The sequence below is a fragment of the Betta splendens genome, chromosome 6, assembly GCF_900634795.4.
Source record: "Betta splendens chromosome 6, fBetSpl5.4, whole genome shotgun sequence".
Lineage (NCBI taxonomy): Eukaryota > Metazoa > Chordata > Actinopteri > Anabantiformes > Osphronemidae > Betta > Betta splendens.
Window position 1 is genome coordinate 18742396 of NC_040886.2, and position 14564 is coordinate 18756959.

At 50.3% G+C, this 14564-nt stretch overlaps 1 protein-coding gene across 8 annotated transcripts in view; it reads right to left on the reverse strand.

The window, feature by feature from the left end:
• LOC114857233 (pleckstrin homology domain-containing family A member 7-like) overlaps positions 1 to 14564 on the reverse strand; it is a 43274-nt gene that overhangs the window by 22844 nt on the left and 5866 nt on the right. For 6 of the 8 annotated variants that reach the window (XM_029153520.3, XM_029153518.3, XM_029153519.3 and 3 more), the window contains one exon: positions 750 to 833. The exons of 1 other annotated variant lie outside the window; for it this stretch is intronic. In XM_029153520.3, the coding sequence (XP_029009353.1) occupies positions 750 to 833 (84 nt within the window). Of the gene's footprint in view, positions 1 to 749; positions 834 to 11605; positions 12372 to 14564 lie in introns of those variants that run through there. One more of the 8 variants, XM_029153524.3, reaches the window with a different exon arrangement.

The following is a 14564-nucleotide window of genomic DNA, read 5'->3' on the forward strand; positions in this document are numbered from 1 at the left end:
GTGCGGGAGCGTGTGCAGGCGGATATAAATAGCTGAGTAGAGCTGAAACTGAAATCTGGTTGTAGACGGTGAAACAACGCTGCTAAACGCTGCGTTCTCAGGTGCAGCATCCAGCTCACAGAGCAGCACTCTGAGGCTCCAGTCTCTGGACACCATTCAAGCCTTGACGCGTGTTTACGCCTCATCTGCGTGTCTTATTGATCCAGGTCTTTGTAACTGAGGCTGTGGTGAAAGCCTGGTGTCGGGTTCAGACGCTGGCAGGAAACGGCCTGAACAAAACTCGGACACATGAAGCGCCTCCTTACGAGCATGTGAGACCGATCACCACAGACAGACAGGACGAGTGAGTGGTATAGATATAGAAAGGGTATATTTATCACGCTACGCTACTAGGGCTTAGCAACAGGTCTCTAAATACACCAACTACATACATTAATGGCACATTAATACATACGAAGCAGTTATTGATGGTGTCAGAGACCCATGAAATATTTAAAAGGTACTTTTATCCATCAGGTTATTTAAATGGGATAAAAGCTTAATCGGCAAAAATAAACCAGTGATTCAAACACTACCACATTCATTTAAATGGTGATTAATCATTAGCTTCAACTAAATTCTGTTACTAAATGATGTAAATTCAACAAACACAGTATTACCATGTTTTTGTGTGAAGCCCTTATGAACCTGCAGCTACATCCATTTCTACTTGAACAGATGTGAACGAGCAGAAATGGAACTAGACTCACGGCTCCTGCAGGATGAAATCCATGCTGTCCGGAGAAATGTGTCCGGTCACCGGATGGCGGAACGTCGTGGTCCTCTGGTTGTGACTGAGGGGCAGAGGGAGGAGAGAACAGACCAGATTAGCTGCAGAGTCAACGCGTGAAGGCATCTCTGGATGTCCCCCCCGCCGAGCCGATCACTCCCCGCAGCCGTAGCTCTGGAGCTCCGGGCGCCCCCCCCCCCCCCCCCCGACCTTCCCAGCGCTGTGTAGAATGTGGAGGCCGAGCGCCCCACCCGGCCCGGCCCGGCCCACGACACGTGGAGGCAAAGAGCTGGGCTCAGCACAAAACGCTGGACAGTTACACACTCAGCCAGTGTGTAAAGGCCTTAGTGGGTAAACGCTGGAGCTGACAATGAGCCTCCACACAAAGACTCAGACTGAACATTGACGCTTGTTAAACGTGATGGACAGTTTCCACCAGCACAATGACCCGACCTTCGCCTACAACATGTCACGCTGTGGTCTGCTTCACTTACTGCCACAGGCGACACCAGCAGCTGCGGTTCTGCTGTAGATTCTGGGGGAGGTCCAGGTTCAGGGCTCAGAACCTGCTCCCACCATCCTGCAGAACTACAGGCGTTCCCAAATAAAACCAAACCTCCAGCCACAGCATCAGGTAGCTGCTCCGCACCAAAGGCAGCTCAGCAGTAATAAGGACGGTTGTAGAGGTTTACTGGTTGTTGTAGGATAATATGATCAAGCAAGAGAAGAGTAGACGACGCGGCTCAGACGTCAGAGTCCAAAACGCTGCCGACGGGTCTGAACATTCATCACCTGAGACCCATAGACGGCCCTGCTCACATTTACACAAAAAAACGTCTGTGAGGGCCATGAAACCCAAAGGAAACAACAGAGAAGCTGAGAGAATCAATAACGGTCTGAGTGGACCAGAACCACCATCCGTCCTGACGAGTTATGACACAAATTCAGCAGCAGATGCTAAATGGTTGCCAAGTGTCAGAGACGCTGTGCTGATGAGCAGCAGGCGGCTCGATGCCAGACCGGGTCAGAACCTGTTGGGTCCAACTGGGCTGAAGTCAGGGCCAACAGAAACCAAGCTCTCATTATTAAGGCCACGCTTCATCCTCGTGTTATTCATCATAATTACCCATATTCAGTGAAGAGCAGCACATTAGAGACGCGCTGCAGCCTGAAATGGAAACTGGAGGATTAAATGTGATGAGCCTTTATTTGTGAAAAGAATAAATATGCCTTTTATTCTGAGATAAATTGGTTTGCTTTAACATGAAAGCGCTTTGGCAGAAGAATGTACGTGAATGAGAAGTTAAAGCCCATTAGGATGAATTCCCCATCGTTACATTAGAGGATTACTGTGTTCCTGTAAAAGCAGGCTGCGACTGCTCCGCATGAACAAACGCTAATAACAGGACGCCGTGGAGGACGTGAGCCCAGTTAATTCTGCAGGATGACGCTGAGGAGCAGCTCGTTGACGCCAGCGTGTCACATGTGATGGAAGCGTGCTGAATGCAGAGCTCATCAAACGCAACCATCGTCTGCTCTCTGCCATGCGACAGGAAGCCACAATCGAAGAAAGGCTCTTAATTTGGCACCAATACGTGAAGGCGCTTTAATGGGAAACTGATTAACAGGAACAGCGCTTGCATGAGTTCATGTAAACAGAGACAGTGTCTCACCTGTGAAGGAGAGAAGCCTTTAAACGCAGCGTCCGTTTTGTTGGGCAGCAGAATTATTTTGGTCAAACTGTCACTAAGATGGAGGAGCAAAGACTCCCCTCAGACTGAACATTCAGCAGGATTCATTCCAGGAGCAGGAACCGCCCCTCGTCCGTACTGGACCTCAGGCAGCATCTCGATGTGGAGAAGCAGCTTTTACTGCTGTTCTCGCGATCCGGGGCCGATCCTTCCTGCTCCTCCAACCTTCATTTCCCGAGCGTATCTTGAACGCATCATTGTAAACATGTTGTCTCTCTGACTCCTCCTCCGCTCCACTCTGACACTTATTTAACAACCCTGCGATTCCTAAACAGCCCCACCCCTGGGTGAAGCAGCCGACAGGCGCTGAATGAACCCAGTCCAGCAGACTCTGATCCACTCATTCAGTTTTCTGACCGGGACTGGACGTTAGACCAGCTTCAGAGCGTTGGTGCCACGTGACGTCACCTTCCTCTCCCTCTTGGTCTCAGGCCCATCTGAGCGCCTGCTGGGACCTGTACTAGTGACTAATAGTGACTTTGGTAAACACAGGGCCAGGTTCCAGGTGGACCGAGGCAGATGATTACAGGAGTCCTGATGCTTTCAGGTCAAGCTTCCAGGTTCACTGAGGAGGACGATCAGTCACGTCCCCTCCTTCATTTCTGGACGCTTCCTCCCCTCCACTGTCAAAGGTCCATCACAGGATTTGTTTCTGCCCTTTTATTTTTTCAAAAGCAAAATACAACAGACAGAGACAGAGTGGGTTTAAAGCGAAGCATGAAACTGTAGAAATACGTAGATGACGACAGGTTCAATGCATTTTAAATTAAAATACTGAGCATCAGTCAGAGAACGTTTGAAATCTCAGTGAAATCTGAACTCAGACGTGTCAGTGAAGCTCAGATGATCAATCACCAAGAAAAGCAGGTTCGTGTGATTGTGACGGAGCCGCCAGTCGTCAGCTGCTGCCGAGGCCGAAGTTAATGCGCTAATGATTTGTTACACGCGACGCACTGATCAGTGCACTAAGACTGATCCCGTAGGTTCAAATGCAAAGCTGCTGTAACGCGGAGCCGCCTCGGCCAAAGGTCGCGTCTATTTAAAGCATTTTTCCAAGTGAAATATGTTTGAAGTGCAGCGAGGTCACTCACGCTGTGCACGGCTCACGGAGCGCGAGATGAAACCTTCTCACTGCATATTAGCAACAGGCACTGGCTCAGCTCTGCTCCACATTACAGCGACTAATGTGGTGAGTCACGCTGGTGCAAAGTTTGAATAAACATCCTCTAATTGAATTACGTGATGCAACAGCTGCAAATGGAGTCTTGATTTGGCCGCAGCACAAAGTGGGTTAAAGAGCTGAGTGGCGGCTCAGAGTGGCCTCCTGGCACCGCAGAGACTCAGATGACGCTCTGAACCACACACCAGGCACAATCTTCATCTATTACTTCCAGACAATTAGGCCCAACGAGAGCCGCCTGTGGCTCGTGGACAATTCAATTAACATCTAAATGATTCATCACATAAACACTTTCCGTCCATTTCAATGTTTTAGAGACTTTTTCAGCCCAAATTAAAAAACAGATTTTGGAGTTAAACCATCTTAAAAAGTGATTGAGACCAAGCAACAGTCGGCAGCATCGTCTCCTCCTGCTTTTCAGCAGGTCCACGTCTCTAATAAAATCACAAACAAGCGCCTGGAAAATAAGCAGAAGCGGGAAACTGCTCCTTCACGTTGCTGTTACCTGTGACGGGCCTGAGCCTCATTAGTCCGGCTCCCCTCCAAGGATGCGAGTGTGGACCAGCGCTGTCGCAGCGCCAGCGAGAGCGAGAGCTCAGCCCTGAAACCGTCCGGGGGGTGAAGACGTGAAACACGACGCCCGGCAGCCTCCCGCATTCCTGGCAGGCCGCCGCTGCCCGTGGATTCCTTCCTTGGCCCGGTGACACGCTTGGCTCGGCTCAGCCCACGTGTCCACCGGCACGTCTACCACGCCAACACATCCAGCACATCACAAACATAAACAGCCTCCGTTTGTCCACTTCCTCGCCAGCTCTGCTTTCTCACTCCCACTCAGGCTGGGAAACATTCAGGAGTGGTTGTTGATGCAGAGCAGGTGAAGGCTTATTAGACGTGGCTGCCTGATGAATAAGGCCTACCACAGTAAATTACCCATAATGCTCTTTGGTGACGTGGCTGCTGAGCCTCACCCCTAACACAGCTCCTTCAGCAGATCGCTTGGCTGAGGCGGCGCTGCGATCCCACAGCAGCTGATGCAGGACATCCTCTCATTATGTGAGTGTTCGTTGCCAGGCAGCTCCCACATCTCTGAATGAACAGAGCGGCCGAGGAAGCACTGGCCGCTGGCAGCTCGACGCCGTCGGCAAACCAGAGGAACCAGTAAGGACCAAGGCAGCGCGAGCACCACGAGGTTGCTGAGAGGTACAATGCTAAAGTTCTGCACTGAGCAGCACGTGAAGACCAATCACCACCATCATCATCCTGTGGCTCCAGCGCTGAATGTTGGCCTTTATCACCGTAATGAAGCCGCATGGGTTTAATGTGAGCGTCTGGCACCAAACCAGCTCTGTACTAAACACAGGTATGAACATCAGAAACACATGGGTTCATCCATCCATGAATTCTGTGTTATTACCAGCAGTCACTGTTAAGAGCTGCAGCATCAACATTTCATTTTCAGTGTGACGTCCTCCACATCAATGACGTGTGTCTTATATCAGCGCGGTTCTCGTCCACTGCAGCTACAACGTTTTTCATTCATTCACTCAATATAAGAGGCATTAGTTAGAGCCTCAGCCAGGTACCTTCAGCTTCGTCTTATTCAACAACAAACACTGAATTTATATCACGTAGCTGCTGATTCCAGCCTTAGCACAGTCATGGTTCCCAGAGGATGGATCCTTCTAAGCATACGCTGCTACGCAGAGGACACACATTTCAATCTGCCCGATCCCTCGTAGGAGTATTCGATGAAGGCTCTCCAAAAATCACACCAGTGCTTGTTAGACACTTGTCCAGATTTAAATCAGCTGTGACGCTCGTTCCCCTGCCTCAGCCTCTGACTGACTTTAATTATAGCAGCGGCTCAGCAGGCTGGGAAGCAGAGCACCTATTAAATGCCTTATTGCAACAATAATGGAAATATTTGCATTAGCATAAACAGGAATGGAGCTGCATGACGGGTAAACAATGCTTGGGCTCATTTGAGGTGTTGGATTAGGGAAGGCTGCAAAATGATTGTTAGAGAATCATTGTGCATGACACAAACATCCTCTTAGTGTCAGAGATTTGCAGAGAATGAGGCCAAAAGCGAGAGTTGTACAGTATCAGAGAAGAATATAGAAGAATGAGGCACACACAAGCCAAGTTAACATAATTAGCACAGTAACGAGGCCTCACGTCTGCCGACGGCTCGGCTGCATAGGTGCAGGTCTGGAGGTGAAACAGGGAAACACCATCAGTCGTGAAGACATTATGTGATACGTTATTGATCTCTGCTGGGTTTCTTTGGACTTGAGGCTTGAAAAGTTCAACACATGCAGCAGCGTTTGAAAGTTGAGAGTAAAGGTTAAGACGAACAAAATGTGTCATTACTGGAACTGAAGCCAAGGCCCAGCCCTGACAGGATTGAAACTGTCTGTATGTAAATTATAATTGGCCTTAACGTGGCATGTCCGTGTCTCATCAGCTGCATCGTGTTTACTAGTGTAGAACACAACTATGACACAAATCACGGTCATTTCCTTCCTCTGAGGTGATTCTGTTTTCATTGATTTCAAGCAAATCGACCTATTTACAGAGCATCCAGCTGAGGCCACACACCCTCACAGTGCTCTCCTCTAGACACCGTTAGTCTGACATACGTCTCCTCGTCACACGTCCTCCTCTAACAAACGCATTTCATTACACTGTCCCGCTTCGCATCCCACTGCGACCGCTGCCTCCACGTCTCCAGACAGACTCACACTTAATTGCGGCTGCATCAAGTAGCAGAATTGAGATTCCTCGGCCCTGATGAGCGTCTCTCTCTCATTGGCGGCTGGTTTGGGAGGGTGGGGGAGACGAGCGCTGGGGCAGATGGTGGAACACAGACGTCCATCGCAGCCAATCACAACCTGCAGACACCTCTGTTGCTATTGGCGATGCCAGTAGCAGAGGCAAGCTCTCCCACCCCAAAGACCCAAAGAGACTGATTTGGGACATTTTGTTTCTATGGTTACGCTGAGACGAGTCCATCTTTAGCCCCCTCATTTGTCCACTGCAATACATTTTGCCAAATAGCAGTGGGATTCGATAGAAGGCTTTGCAAAAGAAGGAAATGAAAGTGTTTACTGCAAGCAACACCTCTCCTGGAAGCGTAAGCGTGGACGAAAGCAGAGAGACATCGAGGGATCGGACTTGGAGAGTGACAGCCTGGCATGCTAATAGTGGACAAGCCTACCCTGCATTCACATTCACCACACTTCTCAACATCCTGGCCCGTCTCAGGCAGCCAGAGTCTGAATGTGGGCAAGTACTGAGGCAACAAAAAGAAACACTTTCAATAATTAATCAGCCAAAGAATGAATGGAATCCAGCAAATTAGAGCTGCGTGAAGCTGTGGCCACAGTGAGCAGGCAGGTCTGCAGAGGCTTTAGTTGTAGTAGGAGATCACAGCTTGAGACCAGAAACACAAGAGGTGTCCACACCCACACATGACTGATGTGCATCTCACTGATTCAGAAGAAGAAGCAAAGATCTGATGCCATGCTGTGAGGTAGCAGCCTGAGGAGAAGCCACAGGATCCAGACTACATCAAGCAGAACCAGACCAGACCAGACCAAACAAAACAAAACTAGGTCAGATCAAACAAAACCAGACCAAACCAGACCAGACCAGGTCAAAAAAAAAAAAACTAGGTCAGATCAAACAAAACCAGACCAAACCTGACCAGACCAGGTCAAAAAAAAACAAAACCAGACCAAACCAGACCAGGTCAAAGAAAACCAGACCAGGTCAAAGAAAACCAGACCAGACCAGGTCAAAGAAAACAAAACTAGGCCAGGTCAAAGAAAACAAAACTAGGCCAGATCAAACAACACCAGACCAGGTCAAAGAAAACCAGACCAGGTCAAAGAAAACAAAACTAGGCCAGATCAAACAACACCAGACCAGACCAGGTCAAAGAAAACCAGACCAGGTCAAAGAAAACAAAACTAGGCCAGATCAAACAACACCAGACCAGACCAGGTCAAAGAAAACCAGACCAGACCAAACCAGGTAGAATAAAACAAAACCAGACCAGACCAGGTCAAAGGAAACCAGACTAGACAAAACTAGGCCAGGCCAGCGGCTCCTAGTTCCATTCAGGTCATACTGATCCAGCTGTGTCTCCCAGGTACAGGTAGGTGCTCTGCTGATAAACCTGCAGGCTCAGAATCAAACCTGCCAATGAACAGTATCAGAACACAAACATTTAGCCTGTGCAAGAAAACAAACAACACAACTAAAGTCATGCACACAGAACTAAAGGTCAGACTACGCAACAAACTGATCAGAATCAGTGATAAGACGGGAGGGAGGGTGAGACGGGTGAGAAGGGAGTGTCAACCTGACAGAAGGAGTCCAGCTACGGTACGTTGATGGTTGGCTTTCACCTGAGACCTGAACACGACCCGGTTGGATCCACTGACCGTCTATGAACTAAAGCATCTAACGTTAATGTCAACAGAGGCTCACGTCGCTGGATAATAAAATGAAGCCAAAATAAAACCTTACACAGTGAAGCGAACACAAACTCTCACATTTTGTATTGCTGGGTTTGTGGCAACAATCACTGAGCATCTCCTCCTCCAGGGACTCGCTGCTCTGCAGCAGTTATTAGCCAAGAAGCCAATGTTTCCTACACACTGCGATGAAGAAGAAGCCCAACAGAGACACTGAGGCAACAAAGCCGTTACTGGCGTCCAAACTGTTGCTTCAGGAGCGATTCCAGAGTAGAGCTGGTGGTTTAGAGGAGCTTCATGCCTCATCAGGAGGCACAGAGAGGAATCCAGCACACGCCCACTGACAGGCAGGAGAATGGGCCGGGTTCTGAGGCTGCAGCCAGACAGAGGCTTTGTCCTGCTGGGCCAAAGTGAGAGGTGGAGCCCACAGCAGAGACAAGTCTGGCTCCGCCCATTTGTGCAACCTGGCTACTAAGGTCAGCTTTCCAAACCTCACTGCCGCATGTCAACCTGAGATTTATCTGCTTGAATCCATCACGATGCAGCAACACGTCATCCGTTTGCTTTCTACTGGATGTACAGTGGATCCTCTGATCACACACAGAGCAGGCTCAGACTCTGCAGGAATTAAATCAGAACCATGCTTCCCACATGGGCCGAGCCGGGCCGGGCCGGGCTAGCTGGGGCGTGATGAGAGACTGGAGACAGTGAGCAGACGGAGAACAGGGAGCAGGATCACAGTCCTACACATCCATCTCTGGAATGGAGCTATGAGGAGGTCCCTCGCCCGCCCAACCCCGCTCTCTCTACAACACGATAATTACAATGAAGGAACATACGAACCTCTAATTTCCCCAGAGTATTAGTAAATTATTACTGTATCCTGACAGCTGTGCTTTGAATTATAATTAAGTATAAACTGTCTGATTCTTCTGGAAATATACTGAACACACAAACAGGCTGGTTGTCAACCGCACCAACCTCCCGGACTGAAACACTACAACCCGTAAACATGACCAAATATCAGCAGCCCAGAAGACAAACGATAGGCTGGACGCGATGAAGACTAGCAAACAGACCCACAACGCAGAGGCTTCTAACAGGAGCTCTGCACAAAGTCTCTGAAGTGATCAGCTGAGAAGCCCCGGGCTCCGGTCCGTCCATCCAGATCCTCACACCTGTCTACTGGGCTGCACATGCTGAGATACAGTGTTTCATCACCGCAGACTGTGATCAGAACCACTTTGGCTTGTTTCCATGACGGTCCCGTTGTGCCTCTGTTGTTCTCACATAAGAACCCTGCCGGTTCCAACTTTGTAGTGAAAACTGCCTGCACCAAGCGCTGAAGCCTGGTGGTGACAGCTCCTTCTGTCCCAGCGCAGTCCCAGCGCTGACAGCTGATGCTCTGTGACACGAAGCCAAGCGGGAATTCGTTCAATCAAAGTGTCAGTGGCATCGAGCCGCAGGAGGAAGAGGAGCCGATGACTCAGGATGCGACGCCCGCTCACGTCGTCCATATGAAGTCCGGTTTGGATGTGTTGAAAATGTAGATCAGCAGCATCCAGTTCTATTAATACAATCAATCCAGTGCCGCTGCCTCGGCTCACATACGAACGTCTTCAGATTCACCAATGACGGTGAAGCTGAGCTGAAGCTGCAGCACATTCTCTCTCACGGCACATTATTTAGGCCACGTCTGGAGATTAGCAGCAGATCACACACACACACACACACACACACACACACGCACCTTCTGAATGTTTCACAGAGGTTACGAGAGGCTCTCAATTCAAACCGCAGTCAATTATTAGCTATAAGTAAGTGGTGGAGGCTGAACTTTCAAAGAACTGTGTGTCTACGGGCTTTAAAATAAGCCTGGTAGAGTGAGTGTGAGTGTGTGTGTGTGTGTGTATGATCGACTGTCATCCTCATGATGACTCAGGGAAGTAAATGGATTTGTGCTGCTGCCCCAGTAGGAGGTGAACGGAGCAAATTGTCTGACACACACACACACACACACACACACACACACACACACACACACACACACACACACACACACACACACACACACACACACACACACACACACACACACACACACACACACACACACACACACACACACTTATTGTGAACAACGTAAATTTGCTGAATGAAATGTGAGGATCTTTGGCATAAGACGCCGAGTCAGAAAACTCCTGCACCCACCACATATTCGCGCTCACCTCGAGGCTGACAGGTTAAAGGTCACCTGATGCTGGACTGAGCCCCAGGTGGGAGGCGGAGCCACAGGTCGGAGGCGGAGCCTGTGGACAGGTGAGGAATCAAGTGGGCCAGCCTAGCAATGGCTGAGCTTCCTCCGCTGCCACGGACTCTGTCTCATTTATTATCTTTATTTTTAGCACGTCTTATTAAAAGAGCCGCTTCACTTCCTTCAGGAGACATTTGGCAGCAGAGGGTTCATAAATAACATGGTTGGGCTTTTATTAGAGGGAGAAAATGCAAAACTGAATCCTTCTCACCTCTGCCTCCGAGAAAAACAAAGATCATAATTCATTGAGCTGCTCAAACAAACAAAACTGACCAAGTGTAACAAAAACAAGAAAAGGCAGATGGAGGGAAAACGTGTAAAGCCTGAACGAGGATTAAACTAAAGATGAGACAGTGACTCATACAAAGATGAGCCTGCGTCCATTGTGTTACATATTAACTCCAAACGCTGGAGCTGCTTCTACAGGTGGAACAAGCACAGAGTGAGTCAGAGGCTGGAGTGGGAGTGAGCAGCGCTCAAGGCTGCTTCCTGGATTCCTGCGTAGCGGCCGGTCCCTCGCTCTCTGCCGTGAGCAGGCGGATCCGACGGGTCGCTGACCTGCCCGCTGGCCGGAGCCGTGACTCATCCAGCTCCATCAGCAGGAGGCATGAAAACAGACGGCGACCCGCTGCATGTATTTAAACCAGCGTGGATCAAGGTCCTGAGGCCGTTACTGGACCTGCTCAGGCCCAAAGGAACCAGGACGGAGGCCGCTCTCCTAATGAATGTACGAATGCCACCAGCCTAAGCAGCCTAGAACGCTGTTTTTACTGTCACACTGACCAACAAACCGGCTGCTCCCCAACGTCTCACAACCGGTTTGCGTCTTTGAAAACGTTGTTGCAGACAAACCGGTTTGGCCACAGCCTGTGGAGAACCATGACACTCATCTTTCATCTTTAACAGGCTCCATTAGAAGCAACGACCGCGTCCCAAACGGAGCAGGACAAGCCCCGACCCGTGGACCCCACTCACTGAAAGCATGAAAAGCAGACTCGCTCCCAAACAGGCTCCGCTCTCTGCTTTGTCACAACAGGACCAATAAAGCGGCTGAGAGCGGAGGCCGCGCCGCCTGGTCGGCGTGCGGCGCCTGGGACGCACACGTACCTGCAGGGGCCGTGGTAGAAGGGGTACCCAGCGTGGGGTATGTGGTTGCAGTATCCGGACTGGCTCCACATGGTGGCCTCTGGCGTGCGAGGGCAGAGCTCCGTCGCTACTTGTAGCTGCCGGATCACATTAATCAGCGGCTCCGCGGCCGGAGACGAGTCGAGGGCAGACGGCGAGGCTGACGTCAGGTGAGTGGAGGCAGCTGTGCTTCACACACCTGGAAATGAGTCCCAGGTGAGCTCTGACATCACCATCAGACCTGCCTCCAGTCGGTCATCGTCCCACGTATCTCTAGTGGTTAACGCTGCAGAGCCGCATCCACTGCCCGATAAATCACTTGTAACACATCTCAGTGATTCGGCTGCAATCGTCCACCTCTGAGGCGCAGATCACCGCATCACACGCTGTTCAAGAGGAGCAGCAGATATTACAGACCTCCATTTCTCGCTACATTCTCTCCAAAGTTCACAAGTGCCACGAACGCATCTCTTCCTAAACGGAGCAGATTAGAATCCACAGTCCCGCGTCCCTCCACTGCTTCCAGCTCGTCTCCGAGGGAACCGGCACCGGCACGAACGCTCGTTCCCCCAATCACAGGCTCCTCATCGGCTCGCCAGCATCACGAAACAGCAGGCGTGAATGACTGAGCGCGAGAGAGAGAGAAAGCGAGAGAGAGAGAGAGAAAGAGAGCGAAGAAAAAACGAGGAAAAGCTAAACAGTGTAGAGCCGAATTCCTCTTCCTGTTCCCGCTGAGAGGAGTGAGAGAAAGCGAGAGAGACAGAGAGAGGGAGAGAGGCGAAAGAGAGAGGGCGAGAGAGAGGTGAAAGAGAGAGAGAGGCGGGGGGAGTAAGAGAGCGAGAGAGAGCGAGAGAGAGAGAGAGAGAGCATGAAAGTGTTTACAAAAGGTGTAATTAGTGAATGAATTACAGCTGAACTTCAGCTTTTCCTGCCAGTTCTCCATAACCTTTATAATAAACCTGTCCCTCATTCATGTCAGAGCATTGTGACTCTCCAGTACCGGCTAATATCGAGTATGACCCCTTCAGTCTGTTACAGCAGATAGAGTCTTGTACACAGGGATGAACCCTGTCTGGAATAAGAATGAGAATGAGGCCACTGACTCCATCAGTCGCACCATCGTCGCTCCAACCACCTCAGCCGCGGCACAAACAGCGTTTCAAAGAGCACAAAACCTGGGTTAATCTGGGTTCCAGACTCACAGGTCACAGGTCGTTCCTCTGCTGACCTGCCTCCGGCTGCACATGGAGCCTGAGGAGGCGCTCGCTGGGACCCCGCTGCCTTCTGATGCTTTTAAGGCTCATTGGACATGTTTTAAACCAGTTCTGGGCTCCTAGTGCCTAGAAATGACGCTGTGTGTCACATATTGAGATCAGCAGTCGTCAATGACCTCTGACCTCCCACAGGTTTTCACTCGCACAGCCGGAGGGAACGCTGTCAGCCGTCGGCCTCTTGCATCATCCCTTTGTTGTGCTTGGAATAAAAGGAAGGTGAAGACAGGGAAAGAACAAAGAGCAGCAAGCTGTTTGTGTACCTAGAAATTTATTTCCAACTCAAACTAATCTGAGTCAGGAAACTCAGGGGACCCTGTCCCAGCGCCTTCATCATCATCATCATCCTCACCTGTCTGCTCGGCTCGCTTGAAGAGGCAGATTTACAGACACACAGCAGCAACAGCGACAGGGTCTGAGGTTCCGACACGGCCGCGGGGACCGGATCCGAGGTTCCGACATGAACGTGAGGGACTAAGTGTGAGGTTCTGACATTTACGTGGGGACCGGATCCGAGGTTCAGACATGAACGTGGGGACTAAGTGTGAGGTTCCGACACGACCGCGGGGACCGGGTCTGAGGTTCCGACACGACCGCGGGGACCGGGTCTGAGGTTCCGACACGACCGCGGGGACCGGGTCTGGCATGGCTGCAGAGGCAGAACCACCCAAACGCCACGCCCACCCAAAGGCACCAACTGGTCCAGATACTTCAGAAACGGCGGGTCCGATTGTCTGGTTCTGTAGCAGCGCGCCTCCGTTCCTTGAGCTCCTGCTCATTGGAGGAGGCTTCGCTGGGTAAATGATGCAACAGCTTCAGTGTGGATCCGCGTCCCCAGGGACCTCTTGATCCAGATTCTCGCTCAGACTCCGTCCCACTATTAATACTCGGCGTCTCAGCGCTCTCCCTCCAACGCCTCCAGGCCTCGCGTCTCCATCACAAGCTCCACTATGACACAATTACAAGAAAGAATTTGAGTGTTGGCTCAGATCCAAAGCCAAGAAAGAAAGAAGGACAGCTTCTTCAAAAGGAGTGGATTCGTGGTGTTTGATCATCTCTGATTAGTGCAGCAGGCAAAACAACAGGGGTCAAAAAACGGCAGAACGTTCCTTCATCCAAACGTCGCCTGGAAAAAATACGCTGGTGGAAACAGAAAGTTTAAAGAAATTTTAACTGGAGCTACAGGGATTATTTTGCTTTCATGCTTTTTGAGGTTGGAGCCTTTAACGATGAATGACCTTCACTGTGGGCCGCCCGTGAACGCATCACATCACAAATGACCCTCACCGTCCCTGAATGCATCACCTGATGTCAAATAATGGTGCTCGTAAATGAAGCCACGGCCACATTTACCACCAAACTGACAGGAAAGTCTGGAAACGATACTGGTTGATACTGGTTAACACTGGTTGATACTGGTAATTACGGGTAACACTGGTTGATACTGGCCAACACTAGTTAACACTGGTTTACACTGGGGAACACTGGTCAATACTGGTTAACATTGGCTTATACTGGTTGATACTGGTTAACATTGGTTGATACTGGTTATTACTGGTTTACACTGGCTAATCGAAGTTGACGTACATCCACCTCGTCATCAAGCTCACCCCTCTGCTACGCTGGTAATGAATTAAACGGGGGACTCTCCACAGGCTCAGTGCTGGAAA